The sequence below is a fragment of the Oncorhynchus gorbuscha genome, unplaced genomic scaffold (assembly GCF_021184085.1).
Source record: "Oncorhynchus gorbuscha isolate QuinsamMale2020 ecotype Even-year unplaced genomic scaffold, OgorEven_v1.0 Un_scaffold_1448, whole genome shotgun sequence".
Lineage (NCBI taxonomy): Eukaryota > Metazoa > Chordata > Actinopteri > Salmoniformes > Salmonidae > Oncorhynchus > Oncorhynchus gorbuscha.
In genome coordinates this window covers 37,501-58,320 of record NW_025746227.1, presented here as the reverse complement: position 1 = coordinate 58,320, position 20,820 = coordinate 37,501, and the positions used below count along the sequence as shown (strand labels likewise).

Sequence of the window (20,820 nt, the reverse complement as noted above, 5' to 3'; positions counted from 1 at the left end):
GACAGAGACAGAGACAGAGAGAGAGAGAGAGAGAGAGAGAGAGAGAGAGAGAGAGACAGAGAGGGCGAGAGAGAGAGAGAGAGAGAGAGAGAGAGAGAGGGCGAGAGAGAGAGAGAGAGAGAGACAGAGAGAGAAAGAGACAGAGAGAGAGAGGGCGAGAGAGAGAGAGGGCGAGAGGGCGAGAGAGAGAGCGAGAGGACGAGAGAGAGAGAGAGAGAGAGAGAGAGAGGCGAGAGAGAGAGACGAGAGAGAGAGAGAGAGAGAGAGAGAGAGAGAGAGAGAGAGAGAGAGAGAGAGAGAGAGAGAGAGAGAGAGAGAGAGAGAGAGAGAGAGAGAGAGAGAAAGAGACAGAGAAAGAGGGCGAGAGAGAGAGAGACAGGCGAGAGAGAGAGAGAGAGAGAGAGAGAGCGAGAGAGAGAGAGAGAGAGAGGGCGAGAGAGAGAGAGAGGCAGAGAGAGAGGCGAGAGAGCGAGAGCGAGAGGCTGTAGTTGTTATGCTGTTATGGTGAAAGTCAGACGGACTGTTTTGGCATCGGTGATTGACAAGGACCCCTGACCTCTAACCCCGGGAGTATCAGAATGCATAGATTGGGGGGTCTCACAGGTAACTAGGCAACAGGTGACCAGTGTAGTCTCTCGGTCGTGTGTGTGTGTGTGTGTGTGTGTGTGTGTGTGTGTGTGTGTGTGTGTGTGTGTGTGTGTGTGTGTGTGTGTGTGTGTGTGTGGTAGTAATGATAGTACGATGTGCTCATGTCTGAGCCAGTTGCATCTCCTCCAGTCCGTGTTTCCCCAGGTGGTAGCGAGCCAAGTCCTTCCTGGTCACCAGACCTACAACCTATAGAGAGTAGAGACAGGTTATAACTACAACCTATAGAGAGTAGAGACAGGTTATAACTACAACCTATAGAGAGTAGAGACAGGTTATACCAGACCTACAACCTATAGAGAGTAGAGAAAGGTTATAACTACAACCTATAGAGAGTAGAGACAGGTTATAACTACAATCTATAGAGAGAAGAGACAGGTTATAACTACAACCTATAGAGAGAAGAGACAGGTTATAACTACAACCTATAGAGAGAAGAGACAGGTTATAACTACAACCTATAGAGAGTAGAGACAGGTTATAACTACAACCTATAGAGAGAAGAGACAGGTTATAACTACAACCTATAGAGAGAAGAGACAGGTTATAACTACAACCTATAGAGAGTAGAGACAGGTTATAACTACAACCTATAGAGAGTAGAGACAGGTTATACCTACAACCTATAGAGAGAAGAGACAGGTTATAACTACAACCTATAGAGAGAAGAGACAGGTTATAACTACAACCTATAGAGAGTAAAGACAGGTTATAACTACAACCTATAGAGAGTAGAGACAGGTTATAACTACAACCTATAGAGAGTAGAGACAGGTTATACCTACAACCTATAGAGAGTAGAGACAGGTTATAACTATTATCATTAGAGAACAGGGACTGGTCCCAGGTGGTTTAAGGACACTATATAGGGAATACTACATTATCATTAGAGAACAGGGACTGGTCCCAGGTGGTTTAAGGACACTATATAGGGAATACTACATTATCATTAGAGAACAGGGACTGGTCCCAGGTGGTTTAAGGACACTATATAGGGAATACTACATTATCATTAGAGAACAGGGACTGGTCCCAGGTGGTTTAAGGACACTATATAGGGAATAATACATTATCATTAGAGAACAGGGACTGGTCCCAGGTGGTTTAAGGACACTATATAGGGAATACTACATTATCATTAGAGAACAGGGACTGGTCCCAGGTGGTTTAAGGACACTATATAGGGAATAATACATTATCATTAGAGAACAGGGACTGGTCCCAGGTGGTTTAAGGACACTATATAGGGAATAATACATTATCATTAGAGAACAGGGACTGGTCCCAGGTGGTTTAAGGACACTATATAGGGAATAGGACATCATTTGTAGAAAAATTTATTCTGAACAAAATATTGAATATATGCTAATAACACATAGAACATCTATATAGTTGAACCTAAACACACCAGCTCATATATATACATATATTATCACACAGTACCGTAGGGGTACACACCAGCTCATATATATACATATATTATCACACAGTACCGTAGGGGTACACACCAGCTCATATATATACATATATTATCACACAGTACCGTAGGGGTACACACCAGCTCATATATATACATATATTATCACACAGTACCGTAGGGGTACACACCAGCTCATATATATACATATATTATCACACAGTACCGTAGGGGTACACACACACACCAGCTCATATATATACATATATTATCACACACACGCAGTACCGTAGGGGTACACACACACACAGTACTGTAGGTGTACACACACACACAGTACTGTAGGTGTACACACACACACAGTACTGTAGGTGTACACACACACACAGTACTGTAGGTGTACACACACACAGTACTGTAGGTGTACACACACACAGTACTGTAGGTGTACACACACACACAGTACTGTAGGTGTACACACACACAGTACTGTAGGTGTACACACACACAGTACTGTAGGGGTACACACACACACACAGTACTGTAGGTGTACACACACACACACACACACACACACACACACACACACACACACACACACACACACACACACACACACACACACACACACACACACACACACACACACACACACACAGTACTGTAGGGGTACACACACACACACAGTACTGTAGGTGTACACACACACACACACTCACAGTACCATAGGGGTACACACACACACACACACTCACAGTACCATAGGGGTACACACACACACACACACACACACAGTACTGTAGGGGTACACACACACACAGTACTGTAGGTGTACACACACACACAGTAACTCACCCTGTTCTCGCTGTCCACTACCACCAGGTGCCTGAGACCCAGAGCTCTGAACAACTTAAACACACGAGGAAGAGACGTCTCCTGTAGGGGGAGAGAGAGAGACAGAGAGAGAGACAGAGACAGAGAGAGAGACAGAGACAGAGACAGAGAGACAGAGACAGAGAGACAGAGACAGAGACAGAGACAGAGACAGAGACAGAGACAGAGACAGAGACAGAGACAGAGACAGAGACAGAGACAGAGACAGAGAGAGAGAGAGAGTGAGAGGGGGTGTGTACTCTGCGTGTGTGTGGTCCCTGTAAGGTCCCTCAGTGAATTACAAACACAGATTCAACCATAAAGACCAGGGAGGTTTTCCACTGCCTCACAAAAGGGCTCCTATTGGTCGACAAGGTTGCTAGGTTACTTTCTAAATGTGTTACCCCACAACCCCTAGATGGGTCAACGTTTAAAAAGCAGACATTGAATATCCCTTTGAACATGGTGAAGTTATTAATCACACTTTGAATGGTGTATCAATACACCCAGAAACTACAAAGATACAGGCGTCCTTTCTAACTCAGTTGCCAGAGAGGAAGGAAACCACTCAGTGATGTCACCATGAGGCCAATGGTGGCTTTAAAACAGTTACAGAGTTTAATGGCTGTGACAGGAGAAAACATTGTAGTTTTCACTTTGTATTTATGGGATATTGTGTGTAACAACAAAATGTGGAATTCACCAAGGAGTCCTTTCTGAAGGCACAGTATATACCTGTGGTACGGTGTAGGGTGTAGGGTTCATGAACTCTGTCAGGTCCATCATGCACTCCCTCTCATCCTGGGAGACGTGGATACTCTGGATGGGGGGGAAGCGGGGGTAGGCATCCCTAAAGTCCTTCAGCTGTAGCTTCCTCTGGGTCAACCTGGACCGAGCCAGCTCTACAAACACCTGGACAGAGACAGAGGAGAGAGAGAGAGAGACGAGAGAGAGAGACGAGAGAGAGAGACGAGAGAGAGAGACGAGAGAGGAAAGAGAGAGACAGAGAGAGACAGAGAGAGAGATAGAGAGAGAGAGAGAGAGAGAGAGAGAGAGAGAGAGAGAGAGAGAGAGAGAGAGAGAGACGAGAGAGGAAAGAGAGAGACAGAGACCGGGGGGAAGAGAATGTGAGAGAGAGATTAATACAGAGAGACAGGACAGACAGAGACAGGACAGACACCTACAGCTTCTCTCACCTTGTGTTTGAGCAGAACAATGAGCTGAGAACGAAGGATGAGTCCACAGATCTTCCCCAGCTGAGGAGAGGATGAAGGGATGAGTGAAAGAGAAGACAGAAAGCAGGAATGAATGAAAGAAGGAGGAGTCATAGACTGCTCAGAGATAATCAACTTTCTCAGCCAATTAGAAGTCAAGCTCAACTATAAGAAATTAATGGCCTGTGGGCGGAGCTCTCCATACATCATCGCCAGCGGCGACCGGCACGACGACAGGGAAGCCGTTGTGATTGGTGGAGGTGTTGCTAAGGACGTCCACGATGGTGCCAACCTTTTCTATACGGTTAAAACAGGTGACTGGGGCACCCATCACCTCCCTGAGACAGAGGAAGGATGGAGGGAGGGCCAGATGGAGAGAGAGAGGGGAGAGATTTAGAGAGAGAGGGGAGAGATTTAGAGAGAGAGGGCCATATGGAGAGAGAGATGGAGGGAGAGATTTAGAGAGAGAGGGGGAGAGATTTAGAGAGAGAGGGGGAGAGATTTAAAGAGAGAGGGGGAGAGATTTAAAGAGAGAGAAGGGGAGATTTAGAGAGAGAGGGGGAGATTTAGAGAGAGAGGGGGAGATTTAGAGAGAGAAGGGGAGATTTAGAGAGAGAAGGGGAGATTTAGAGAGAGAGGGGAGATTTAGAGAGAGAAGGGGAGATTTAGAGAGAGAGGGGAGATTTAGAGAGAGAGGGGGAGATTTAGAGAGAGAAGGGGAGATTTAGAGAGAGAAGGGAGATTTAGAGAGAGAGGGGAGATTTAGAGAGAGAGGGGAGATTTAGAGAGAGAAGGGGAGATTTAGAGAGAGAGGGGGAGATTTAGAGAGAGAGAAAAGGAGAGTAGTGAGGTCAGAGGGTCAACTAGTAGTTAAGCCAATGGGAAACGGGCTCATCGGCCAGTAAGCCAATAGGAGAAGGGCTTACTCAGCAGTCGGCCAATGAGAGTGGCTTACCTAGCTGTTAACCAGTGGGAGGTGGCAGGGGCCTCCAAGTGCAGGAAGGGAACACTCTGCAGCTTGATGTGGATGTCATACAGACCCTGAGGAACAACCAGATGGATTACTACACAGACTGAACCTCAGAACAACCAGATGGATTACTACACAGACTGATCCTCAGAACGACCAGATGGATTACTACACAGACTGATCCTCAGAACAACCAGATGGATTACTACACAGACTGATCCTCAGAACAACCAGATGGATTACTACACAGACTGAACCTCAGAACAACCCTGAGGAACAACCAGATGGATTACTACACAGACTGAACCTCAGAACGACCAGATGGATTACTACACAGACTGAACCTCAGAACAACCAGATGGATTACTTCACAGACTGAACCTCAGAACAACCAGATGGATTACTACACAGACTGAACCTCAGAACAACCAGATGGATTACTACACAGACTGATCCTCAGAACGACCAGATGGATTACTACACAGACTGAACCTCAGAACAACCAGATGGATTACTACACAGACTGAACCTCAGAACAACCAGATGGATTACTGCACAGACTGAACCTCAGAACGACCCTGAGGAACAACCAGATGGATCACTACACAGACTGAACCTCAGAACAACCCTGAGGAACAACCAGATGGATTACTACACAGACTGAACCTCAGAACGACCCTGAGGAACACCCAGATGGATTACTACACAGACGGATCCTCAGAACGACCCTGAGGAACAACCAGATGGATTACTACACAGACTGAACCTCAGAACAACCAGATGGATTACTACACAGACTGAACCTCAGAACGACCCTGGGGAACAACCAGATGGATTACTACACAGACTGAACCTCAGAACAACCAGATGGATTACTACACAGACTGAACCTCAGAACGACCCTGGGGAACAACCAGATGGATTACTACACAGACGGATTACTACACAGACTGAACCTCAGAACGACCAGATGGATTACTACACAGACTGATCCTCAGAACAACCAGATGGATTACTACACAGACTGATCCTCAGAACAACCAGATGGATTACTACACAGACTGAACCTCAGAACAACCAGATGGATCACTACACAGACTGATCCTCAGAACAACCAGATGGATCACTACACAGACTGAACCTCAGAACGACCCTGAGGAACAACCAGATGGATTACTACACAGACTGATCCTCAGAACAACCAGATGGATCACTACACAGACTGAACCTCAGAACGACCCTGAGGAACAACCAGATGGATTACTACACAGACTGATCCTCAGAACAACCAGATGGATTACTACACAGACTGAACCTCAGAACAACAAACATTCAACTGAGACTTCCGTTGCCACGAGCAACACCACAGATACTGAGATGCAACACTTCACTCTCACACAGTCTCAGTGCGCAGGGCACTGTCACACAGTCTCCCACAGTCTCAGTGGGCAGGGCAGTCTCCCACAGTCTCCCACAGTCTCAGTGGGCAGGGCACTGTCACACACTCACACAGTCTCAGTGGGCAGGGCACTGTCACACACTCACACAGTCTCAGTGGGCAGGGCACTGTCACACACTCACACAGTCTCAGTGGGCAGGGCACTGTCACACACTCTCACACAGTCTCCCACAGTCTCCCACAGTCTCCCACAGTCTCAGTGGGCAGGGCAGTCTCACACAGTCTCAGTGGGCAGGGCAGTCTCCCACAGTCTCCCACAGTCTCAGTGGGCAGGGCAGTCTCACACAGTCTCACACAGTCTCAGTGGGCAGGGCACTGTCACACACTCTCACAGTCTCCCAGTCTCCCACAGTCTCCCACAGTCTCAGTGGGCAGGGCAGTCTCACACAGTCTCAGTGGGAAGGGCACTCTCACACAGTCTAACGCAGTCTCAGTGGGCAGGGCACTGTCACACAGTCTCAGTGGGCAGGGCACTGTCACACAGTCTCAGTGGGCAGGGCACTGTCACAGTCTCAGTGGGCAGGGCACTGTCACAGTCTCAGTGGGCAGGGCACTGTCACACACTCTCACACAGTCTCAGTGGGCAGGGCACTGTCCCACAGTCTCACAGTCTCGGTGGGCAGGGCACTGTCCCACAGTCTCACACAGTCTCCCACAGTCTCAGTGGGCAGGGCACTGTCCCACAGTCTCCCACAGTCTCAGTGGGCAGGGCACTCTCCCAGTCTCCCACAGTCTCCCACAGTCTCAGTGCGTGTGCATGGAGAGCTTCAGGCTGCTACTACGTGGTAGCTACGTCACCAAGACAACGGAGGAGTTTGGCCCCACCCTTCAACCCTCTTCATTGTTAGGATTGGTAGCTACGTCACCAAGACAACGGAGGAGTTGGGCCCCACCCTTCAACCCTCTTCATTGATAGGATTGGTAGCTACGTCACCAAGACAACGGAGGAGTTTGGCCCCACCCTTCAACTCTCTTCATTGACAGGATTGGTAGCTACGTCACCAAGACAACGGAGGAGTTTGGCCCCACCCTTCAACCCTCTTCATTGATAGGATTGGTAGCTGCGTCACCAAGACAACGGAGGAGTTTGGCCCCACCCTTCAACCCTCTTCATTGATAGGATTGGTAGCTACGTCACCAAGACAACGGAGGAGTTTGGCCCCACCCTTCAACCCTCTTCATTGATAGGATTGGTAGCTACGTCACCAAGACAACGGAGGAGTTTGGCCCCACCCTTCAACCCTCTTCATTGATAGGATTGGTAGCTACGTCACCAAGACAACGGAGGAGTTTGGCCCCACCCTTCAACCCTCTTCATTGATAGGATTGGTAGCTACGTCACCAAGACAACGGAGGAGTTTGGCCCCACCCTTCAACTCTCTTCATTGACAGGATTGGTAGCTACGTCACCAAGACAACGGAGGAGTTGGGCCCCACCCTTCAACCCTCTTCATTGATAGGATTGGTAGCTACGTCACCAAGACAACGGAGGAGTTTGGCCCCACCCTTCAACCCTCTTCATTGATAGGATTGGTAGCTACGTTACCAAGACAACGGAGGAGTTTGGCCCCACCCTTCAACCCTCTTCATTGTTAGGATTGGTAGCTACGTCACCAAGACAACGGAGGAGTTTGGCCCCACCCTTCAACCCTCTTCATTGATAGGATTGGTAGCTACGTCACCAAGACAACGGATGAGTTTGGCCCCACCCTTCAACCCTCTTCATTGATAGGATTGGTAGCTACGTCACCAAGACAACGGAGGAGTTTGGCCCCACCCTTCAACCCTCTTCATTGATAGGATTGGTAGCTACGTCACCAAGACAACGGAGGAGTTTGGCCCCACCCTTCAACCCTCTTCATTGATAGGATTGGTAGCTACGTCACCAAGACAACGGAGGAGTTTGGCCCCACCCTTCAACCCTCTTCATTGATAGGATTGGTAGCTACGTCACCAAGACAACGGAGGAGTTTGGCCCCACCCTTCAACCCTCTTCATTGTTAGGATTGGTAGCTACGTCACCAAGACAACGGAGGAGTTTGGCCCCACCCTTCAACCCTCTTCATTGATAGGATTGGTAGCTACGTCACCAAGACAACGGATGAGTTTGGCCCCACCCTTCAACCCTCTTCATTGATAGGATTGGTAGCTACATCACCAAGACAACGGAGGAGTTTGGCCCCACCCTTCAACCCTCTTCATTGATAGGATTGGTAGCTACGTCACCAAGACAACGGAGGAGTTTGGCCCCACCCTTCAACCCTCTTCATTGATAGGATTGGTAGCTACGTCACCAAGACAACGGAGGAGTTTGGCCCCACCCTTGGGTTGACAGGATATTGCCATTAACGTAAATCCACAGTCGCTACATCCATTCTGGGATTTATAGACCAATAATAAATACTTATTGATTGTTCTAGAAAATAACTTACATCATGAGCTGATATTAATTGAACTGTTGTAACCCCATTCAGAACCAAAGGATAAGCTACAGTCGTGTAATATCTGTAAACATAAACATTGTACATTTTTAAAATTTTTATTTTACCTTTATTTAACCAGGCAAGTCAGTTAAGAACAAATTCTTATTTTCAATGACGGCCTGGGAACAGTGGGTTAACTGCCTGTTCAGGGGCAGAACGACAGCTTAGTACCTTGTCAGCTCGGGGGTTTGAACTTGCAACCTTCCGGTTACTAGTCCAACGCTCTAACCACTAGGCTACCTACCTCCTCTACACTCTAACCACTAGGCTACCTGCCACCTCTACACTCTAACCACTAGGCTACCTACCTCCTCTACACTCTAACCACTAGGCTACCTGCCACCTCTACACTCTAACCACTAGGCTACCTACCTCCTCTACACTCTAACCACTAGGCTACCCTGCCACCTCTACACTCTAACCACTAGGCTACCCTGCCACCTCTACACTCTAACCACTAGGCTACCTGCCGCCTCTACACTCTAACCACTAGGCTACCCTGCCGCCCCCATCCTCTACATATGGTTCAAACGATCATGTTGATATCTGTGGAGGGTCACTCCTTGCATCGACAGTTGCGTCTATGAGTTTAACAGTGGTAACATGTCTTCAAGCCAAGACAGTGACGGGGGAGCCTTGTTTTTGGTCCACTACGGATGGCCTCATTAAGTCAGTATAGTATACATTATATGTGCCTCAGACTCACCTCCACAAAGTAGTCCCCTACGACCTTGGCCGTCAGCAGCACCAACATGATGGGGAGACCGTATGTCACGTTTCCTGTTGCTTCCACCATGATGACTGTTAAACTGAGAGTCATCCTTACGATGCCCCCTAGAGGAGAGGACGAGACATTACATTACTTATTATTAATACAGTTTATACAGTCGTGAGAGTCATCCTCACTATGCCCCCTAGAGGAGAGGAGGAGACATGACATTACTTATTATTAATACAGTATATACAGTCGTGAGAGTCATCCTCACTATGCCCCCTAGAGGAGAGGAGGAGACATGACATTACTTATTATTAATACAGTATATACAGTCGTGATGACTGTTAAACTGAGAGTCATCCTCACTATGCCCCCTAGAGGAGAGGAGGAGACATTACATTACTTATTATTAATACAGTTTGTACAGTCGTGGCCAAACGTTTTGAGAATGACACAAATATTCATTTTCACAAAGTCTGCTGCCTCAGTTTGTATGATGGCGATTTGCATGTACTCCAAAATGTTATGAAGAGTGATCAGATTAATTGCAAAGTCCCTCTTTGCCATGCAAATGAACTGAACCCCCTCCCCAAAAAAACATTTCCACTGCATTTCAGCCCTGCCACAAAAGGACCAGTTGACATCATGTCAGTGATTCTCTCGTTAACACAGGTGTGAGTGTTGATGAGGACAAGGCTGGAGATCACTCTGTCATGCTGATTGAGTTCGAATAACAGACTGGAAGCTTCAAAAGGAGGGTGGTGCTTGGAATCATTGTTCTTCCTCTGTCAACCATGGTTACCTGCAAGGAAACAAGTGCCGTCATCATTGCTTTGCACAAAAAGGGTTTCAAAGGCCAACCATTTATCAGATCATCAAGAACTTCAAGGAGAGAGGTTCAATTGATGTGAAGAAGGCTTCAGGGCGCCCAAGAAAGTCCAGCAAGCGCCAGGACCATCTCCTAAAGTTGATTCAGCTGCGGGATCGGGGCACCACCAGTACAGAGCTTGCTCAGGAATGGCAGCAGGCAGGTGTGAGTGCATCTGCACGGACAGTGAGGCGAAGACTTTTGGAGGATGACTTTTGGAGGATGGTCATCAGGGACAGACTGATATTCTGCAAAAGGTACAGGGATTGGACTGCTGAGGACTGGGGTAAAGTCATTTTCTCTGATGAATCCCTTTTCTGAATGTTTGGGGCATCTGGAAAAAAATTGTCCAGAGAAGACAAGGTGAGCGCTACCATCAGTCCTGTGTCATGCCAACAGTAAAGCATCCTGAGACCATTCATGTGTGGGGTTGCTTCTCTGAGGAGAAGACAAGGTGAGCGCTACCATCAGTCCTGTGTCATGCCAACAGTAAAGCATCCTGAGACCATTCATGTGTGGGGTTGCTTCTCAGCCAAGGGAGACAAACAAAACAGACAAATTCTGACAAACTCCAAGCATTGATGATGCAATAATGGGCTGCCATCAGTCAGGATGTGGCCCAGAAGGTAATTGACAGCATGCCATCAGTCAGGATGTGGCCCAGAAGGTAATTGACAGCATGCCATCAGTCAGGATGTGGCCCAGAAGGTAATTGACAGCATGCCAGGGTGGATTGCAGAGGTCTTGAAAAAGAAGGGTCAACACTGCAAATATTGACTCTTTGCATCAACTTCATGTAATTGTCAATAAAAGCCTTTGACACTTATGAAATGCTTGTAATTATACTTCAGTATTCCATAGTAACATCTGACAAATATATCTAAAGACACTGAAGCAGCAAACCTTGTGGAAATTAATATTTGTGTCATTCTCAAAACTTTTGGCTAAGACTGTACATACACATTATACAGTATATATATATATATCTACTATTAACTATCTATTACTAATACATCATGACTTAAACTGAAAGTCATTCTCACTGTGCCCCCTTCTGGACAGGGGGAGGTATTGCATTATTACATTAAAATGCATTAAGATAAATTTACATTTACATTTAAGTCATTTAGCAGACGCTCTTATCCAGAGCGACTTATACTATCAGGTAAACAGTCAGTGTGACATCTCTACACCAGAGGAATGACACTATCAGGTAAACAGTCAGAGTGACATCTCTACACCAGGGGAAGGACCCCAGGAATGACACTATCAGGTAAACAGTCAGAGTGACATCTCTACACCAGGGGAAGGACCCCAGGAATGACACTATCAGGTAAACAGTCAGAGTGACATCTCTACACCAGGGGAAGGACCCCAGGAATGACACCATCAGGTAAACAGTCAGTGTGACATCTCTACACCAGGGGAAGGACCCCAGGAATGACACTATCAGGTAAACAGTCAGTGTGACATCTCTACACCAGAGGAATGACACTATCAGGTAAACAGTCAGAGTGACATCTCTACACCAGGGGAAGGACCCCAGGAATGACACCATCAGGTAAACAGTCAGTGTGACATCTCTACACCAGGGGAAGGACCCCAGGAATGACACTATCAGGTAAACAGTCAGTGTGACATCTCTACACCAGAGGAAGGACTCCAGAAATGATACTATCAGGTAAACAGTCAGTGTGACATCTCTACACCAGAGGAAGGACTCCAGGAATGACACTCACCCAGTTGTGCTGCAGCTCCCATTAAAGCATACTTCCCTGGAACGGCCCAAACCTGAGAAAGAGAGCGACACACAGACATTATTGACACCAATCTGGCCAGTGTACGATGCAATGTCTGTGTTTGTCAAAGCAGCTGTTGAAGAGCAGCAGGACCCCACCAAGCATTCACAGAGAACACTACAGGGTTCAGACCAGAGAGCACTACAGAGAGCACTACTGGGTTCAGACTAGAGAGCACTACAGGGTTCAGACCAGAGAGCACCACGGGGTTCAGACCAGAGAGCACTACAGAGAGCACTACAGGGTTCAGACCAGAGAGCACCACGGGGTTCAGACCAGAGAGCACCACGGGGTTCAGACCAGAGAGCACTACAGAGAGCACTACAGGGTTCAGACCAGAGAGCACTACGGGGTTCAGACCAGAGAGCACTACGGGGTTCAGACCAGAGAGCACTACGGGGTTCAGACCAGAGAGCACTACGGGGTTCAGACCAGAGAGCACTACGGGGTTCAGACCAGAGAGCACTACGGGGTTCAGACCAGAGAGCACTACGGGGTTCAGACCAGAGAGCACTACGGGGTTCAGACCAGAGAGCACTACGGGGTTCAGACCAGAGAGCACTACGGGGTTCAGACCAGAGAGCACTACGGGGTTCAGACCATAGTAATGTGTACTACTGTATTGGGATCAACCTATCATTTTGTTGGGATTAATTGACTGGGAGATTTGAGCGTGCCATACAAAGAGTCTTAACAGTGTGACACAACTGGGAGAATTATGTCATATACCCCCACAATGATGTCCATATACCCCCATATAACCCCCATAATGATGGCCATATAACCACCACAATGATGTCCATATACCACCACAATGATGTCATATAACCCCCATAATGATGGCCATATAACCCCCATAATGATGGCCATATAACCCCCATAATGAGGGCCATATAACCCCCATAATGAGGGCCATATAACCCCCATAATGAGGGCCATATAACCCCCATAATGATAACCATATAACCCCCATAATGATAACCATATAACCCCATATAACCCCCATAATGATGGCCATATAACCCCCATAATGATGGCCATATAACCCCCATAATGATGGCCATATAACCCCCATAATGATGACCATATAACCCCATATAACCCCCATAATGATGGCCATATAACCCCCATAATGATGTCATATAACCCCCATAATGATGGCCATATAACCCCCATATAACCCCCATAATGATGACCATATAACCCCCATATAACCCCCATAATGATGGCCATATAACCCCCATAATGATGTCATATAGCCCCATAATGATGGCCATATAACCCCCATAATGATGGCCATATAACCCCCATAATGATGGCCATATAACCCCCATGTAACCCCCATAATGATGACCATATAACCCCCATAATGATGTCCATATAACCCCCACAATGATGGCCATATAACCCCCATAATGATGACCATATAACCCCCATAATGATGGCCATATAACACCCATAATGATGGCCATATAACCCCCATATAACCCCCATAATGATGGCCATATAACACCCATAATGATGGCCATATAACCCCCATATAACCCCCATAATGATGACCATATAACCCCCATAATGATGGCCATATAACCCCCACAATGATGGCCATATAACCCCCATATAACCCCCATAATGATGACCATATAACCCCCATAATGATGGCCATATAACCCCCATAATGATGACCATATAACCCCCATATAACCCCCATAATGATGACCATATAACCCCCATAATGATGGCCATATAACCCCCATAATGATGACCATATAACCCCCATAATAATGACCATATAACCCCCATAATGATGGCCATATAACCCCCATAATGAAGGCCATATAACCCCCATATAACCCCCATAATGATGTCATATAACCCCCATAATGATGGCCATATAACCCCCATAATGAGGGCCATATAACCCCCATAATGATGGCCATATAACCCCCATAATGATGGCCATATAACCTCCATAATGATGGCCATATAACCCCCATAATGATGGCCATATAACCCCCATGTAACCCCCATAATGATAACCATATAACCCCCATAATGATGGCCATATAACCCCCATGTAACCCCCATAATGATGACCATATAACCCCCATAATGATGGCCATATAACCGCCATAATGATGGCCATATAACCGCCATAATGATGGCCATATAACCCCCACAATGATGGCCATATAACCCCCACAATGATGGCCATATAACCGCCATAATGATGGCCATATAACCCCATATAACCCCCACAATGATGGCCATATAACCCCCATATAACCGCCATAATATTGGCCATATAACCCCCATAATGATGGCCATATAACCCCCATAATGATGGCCATATAACCCCCATAATGATGGCCATATAACCCCCACAATGATGGCCATATAACCCCACAATAATGGCCATATAACCGCCATAATGATGGCCATATAACCCCCATAATGATGGCCATATAACCCCCACAATGATGGCCATATAACCCCCACAATGATGGCCATATAACCCCCACAATAATGGCCATATAACCCCCACAATGATGGCCATATAACCGCCATAATGATGGCCATATAACCCCCACAATGATGGCCATATAACCCCCATGATGGCCATATAACCCCCATGATGACCATATAACCCCCATAATGATGTCCATATAACCCCATAATGATGGCCATATAACCCCCATAATGATGTCCATATTACCCCCATATAACCCCCATAATGATGTCCATATTACCCCCATATAACCCCCATAATGATGTCCATATTACCCCCATGTAACCCCCATAATGATGACCATATAACCCCCATAATGAGGGCCATATAACCCCCATAATGATGGCCATATAACCCCCATAATGAGGGCCATATAACCCCCATAATGATGGCCATATAACCCCCATAATGATGGCCATATAACCCCAATAATGATGACCATATAACCCCCATAATGATGGCCATATAACCCCCATATAATCCCCATAATGATGGCCATATAACCCCCATAATGATGGCCATATAACCCCCATGTAACCCCCATAATGATGACCATATAACCCCCATAATGATGACCATATAACCCCCATAATGAGGGCCATATAACCCCCATAATGATGGCCATATATCCCCCATAATGATGGCCATATAACCCCCATAATGATGACCATATAACCCCCATATAACCCCCATAATGATGTCCATATTACCCCCATGTAACCCCCATAATGATGACCATATAACCCCCATAATGAGGGCCATATAACCCCCATAATGATGGCCATATAACCCCCATAATGAGGGCCATATAACCCCCATAATGATGGCCATATAACCCCCATAATGATGGCCATATAACCCCCATAATGATGACCATATAACCCCCATATAATCACTATAATGATGGCCATATAACCCCCATAATGATGGCCATATAACCCCCATGTAACCCCCATAATGATGACCATATAACCCCCATAATGATGACCATATAACCCCCATAATGAGGGCCATATAACCCCATAATGATGGCCATATATCCCCCATAATGATGGCCATATAACCCCCATAATGATGACCATATAACCCCCATATAACCCCCATAATGATGGCCATATAACCCCCATAATGATGTCATATAACCCCCATAATGATGTCATATAACCCCCATAATGATGGCCATATAACCCCCATATAACCCCCATAATGATGTCATATAACCCCATAATGAGGGCCATATAACCCCCATAATGATGTCATATAACCCCCATAATGATGGCCATATTACCCCCATAATGATGGCCATATAACCCCATAATGATGGCCATATAACCCCCATAATGATGGCCATATAACCCCCATAATGATGACCATATAACCCCCATATAACCCCCATAATGATAATAATAATATTAATATATGCCATTTAGCAGACGCTTTTATCCAAAGCGACTTACAGTCATGTGTGCATACATTCGACGTATAACCCCCATAATGATGGCCATATAACCCCCATAATGATGTCATATAACCCCCATAATGATGGCCATATAACCCCATATAACCCCCATAATGATGACCATATAACCCCCATATAACCCCCATAATGATGTCCATACAACCCCCATAATGATGGCCATATAACCCCCATAATGATGGCCATATAACCCCCATGTAACCCCCATAATGATGACCATATAACCCCCATAATGATGTCCATATAACCCCGTAATGATGACCATATAACCCCCATAATGATGGCCATATAACCCCCATGTAACCCCCATAATAATGACCATATAACCCCCATAATGATGGCCATATAACCCCCATATAACCCCCATAATGAAGGCCATATAACCCCATATAACGCCCATAATGATGTCATATAACCCCCATAATGATGTCCATATAACCCCCATAATGATGTCATATAACCCCCATAATGATGGCCATATAACCCCCATAATGATGACATATAACCCCCATAATGAGGGCCATATAACCCCCATAATGATAACCATATAACCCCCATAATGATGGCCATATAACCCCCATGTAACCCCCATAATGATGACCATATAACCCCCATAATGATTGCCATATAACCGCCCTAATGATGGCCAAGTAACCCCCACAATGATGGCCATATAACCCCCATGATGGCCATATAACCCCCATGATGACCATATAACCCCCATATAACCCCCATAATGATGGCCATATAACCCCCATGATGGCCATATAACCCCCATAATGATGTCCATAAAACCCCCATAATGATGTCCATATTACCCCATGTAACCCCCATAATGATGACCATATAACCCCCATAATGAGGGCCATATAACCCCCATAATGATAGCCATATAACCCCCATAATGATGGCCATATAACCCCCATAATGATGGCCATATAACCCCCATAATGATGGCCATATAACCCCCATAATGATGACCATATAACCCCCATAATGATGGCCATATAACCCCCATATAACCCCCATAATGATGTACATATAACCCCCATAATGATGGCCATATAACCCCCATAATGATGTCCATATTACCCCCATATAACCCCCATAATGATGTCCATATTACCCCCATGTAACCCCCATAATGATGACCATATAACCCCCATAATGATGTCCATATAACCCCCATAATGATGACCATATAACCCCCATAATGATGACCATATAACCCCCATAATGATGACCATATAACCCCCATAATGATGTCATATAACCCCCATAATGATGTCCATATAACCCCCATAATGATGGCCATATAACCCCCATGTAACCCCCATAATGATGACCATATAACCCCCATAATGATGTCCATATAACCCCCATAATGATGACCATATAACCCCATAATGATGGCCATATAACCCCACAATGGCCATATAACCCCCATGTAACCCCCATAATAATGACCATATAACCCCCATAATGATGGCCATATAACCCCCATATAACCCCCATAATGAAGGCCATATAACCCCCATATAACGCCCATAATGATGTCATATAATCCCCATAATGATGGCCATATAACCCCCATAATGATGGCCATATAACCCCCATAATGATGACATATAACCCCCATAATGATGGCCATATAACCCCCATAATGAGGGCCATATAACCCCCATAATGATAACCATATAACCCCATAATGATGGCCATATAACCCCCATGTAACCCCCATAATGATGACCATATAACCCCCATAATGATTGCCATATAACCGCCCTAATGATGGCCATGTAACCCCCACAATGATGGCCATATAACCCCCACAATGATGGCCATATAACCCCCATGATGGCCATATAACCCCCATGATGACCATATAACCCCATATAACCCCCATAATGATGGCCATATAACCCCCATGATGGCCATATAACCCCCATGATGGCCATATAACCCCCATATAACCCCCATAATGATGTCCATATAACCCCCATAATGATGTCCATATAACCCCCATAATGATGTCCATATTACCCCCATATAACCCCCATAATGATGTCCATATTACCCCCATGTAACCCCCATAATGACCATATAACCCCCATAATGAGGGCCATATAACCCCCATAATGATGGCCATATAACCCCCATAATGATGGCCATATAACCCCCATAATGATGGCCATATAACCCCCATAATGATGACCATATAACCCCCATAATGATGGCCATATAACCCCCATATAACCCCCATAATGATGTCCATATAACCCCCATAATGATGTCCATATAACCCCCATAATGATGGCCATATAACCCCCATAATGATGTCCATATTACCCCCATATAACCCCCATAATGATGTCCATATTACCCCCATGTAACCCCCATAATGATGACCATATAACCCCCATAATGATGTCCATATTACCCCCATGTAACCCCCATAATGATGACCATATAACCCCCATAATGATGTCCATATAACCCCCATAATGATGACCATATAACCCCCATAATGAGGGCCAATCAACCCCCATAATGATGGCCATATAACCCCCATAATGATGGCCATATAACCCCCATAATGATGGCCATATAACCCCCATAATGATGGCCATATAACCCCCATGTAACCCCCATAATTATGACCATATAACCCCCATAATGATGTCCATATAACCCCCATAATGATGTCATATAACCCCGTAATGATGACCATATAACCCCCACAATGATGGCCATATAACCCCCATAATGAGTGCCATATAACCCCCATAATGATGGCCATATAACCCCATAATGATGGCCATATAACCCCCATAATGATGTCATATAACCCCCATAATGATGGCCATATAACCCCCATAATGATGACCATATAACCCCCATATAACCCCCATAATGATGGCCATATAACCCCCATAATGATGGCCATATAACCCCATATAACCCCCATAATGATGGCCATATAACCCCCATAATGATGGCCATATAACCCCCATAATGATGGCCATATAACCCCCATAATGATGACCATATAACCCCCATATAACCCCCATAATGATGACCATAAACCCCATATAACCCCCATAATGATGTCATATAACCCCCATAATGATGGCCATATAACCCCCATATAACCCCCATAATGATGGCCATTTAACCCCCACAATGATGGCCATATAACCCCCATGATGACCATATAACCCCCATAATGATGTCCATATAACCACCATAATGATGGCCATATAACCCCCATAATGATGTCCATATTACCCCCATATAACCCCCATAATGATGTCCATATTACCCCCATGTAACCCCCATAATGATGACCATATAACCCCCATAATGAGGGCCATATAACCCCCATAATGATGGCCATATAACCCCCATAATGAGGGCCATATAACCCCATAATGATGGCCATATAACCCCCATAATGATGGCCATATAACCCCCATAATGATGACCATATAACCCCCATAATGATGGCCATATAACCCCATATAACCCCCATAATGATGGCCATATAACCCCCATGTAACCCCCATAATGATGACCATATAACCCCCATAATGATATCCATATAACCCCCATAATGAGGGCCATATAACCCCCATAATGATGGCCATATAACCCCCATAATGATGGCCATATAACCCCCATAATGATGGCCATATAACCCCCATAATGATGGCCATATAACCCCCATAATGATGACCATATAACCCCCATATAACCCCCATAATGAGGGCCATATAACCCCCATAATGATGGCCATATAACCCCCATAATGATGACCATATAACCCCCATAATGATGGCCATATAACCCCCATATAACCCCCATAATGATGGCCATATAACCCCCATAATGATGTCATATAACCCCCATAATGATGGCCATATAACCCCCATAATGATGACCATATAACCCCCATAATGAGTACCATATAACCCCCATAATGATGGCCATATAACCCCCATAATGATGGCCATATAACCCCCATAATGATGTCATATAACCCCCATAATGATGACCATATAACCCCCATATAACCCCCATAATGATGGCCATATAACCCCCATAATGATGGCCATATAACCCCCATATAACCCCCATAATGATGGCCATATAACCCCATAATGATGGCCATATAACCCCATAATGATGGCCATATAACCCCCATAATGATGACCATATAACCCCCATAATGATGACCATATAACCCCCATATAACCCCCATAATGATGGTCATATAACCCCATAATGATGTCATATAAACCCCATATAACCCCCATAATGATGGCCATATAACCCCCATAATGATGGCCATATAACCCCCATAATGATGGCCATATAACCCCCATAATGAT

At 45.6% G+C, this 20,820-nt stretch overlaps 1 protein-coding gene across 1 annotated transcript in view; it reads right to left on the bottom strand.

Moving 5' to 3' along the window:
- Positions 1 to 465: 465 nt before the first annotated feature.
- The window catches only part of LOC124022840 (H(+)/Cl(-) exchange transporter 7-like), a gene marked incomplete at its 5' end in the record, with an annotated part of 56,987 nt that continues 36,632 nt past the window's right edge, over positions 466 to 20,820 (bottom strand). The window contains 8 exon segments of the mRNA XM_046337525.1: positions 466 to 834; positions 2,918 to 2,998; positions 3,671 to 3,847; positions 4,132 to 4,191; positions 4,355 to 4,487; positions 5,105 to 5,190; positions 9,768 to 9,895; positions 12,384 to 12,435. Coding sequence (XP_046193481.1) covers positions 748 to 834; positions 2,918 to 2,998; positions 3,671 to 3,847; positions 4,132 to 4,191; positions 4,355 to 4,487; positions 5,105 to 5,190; positions 9,768 to 9,895; positions 12,384 to 12,435 — 804 coding nt within the window.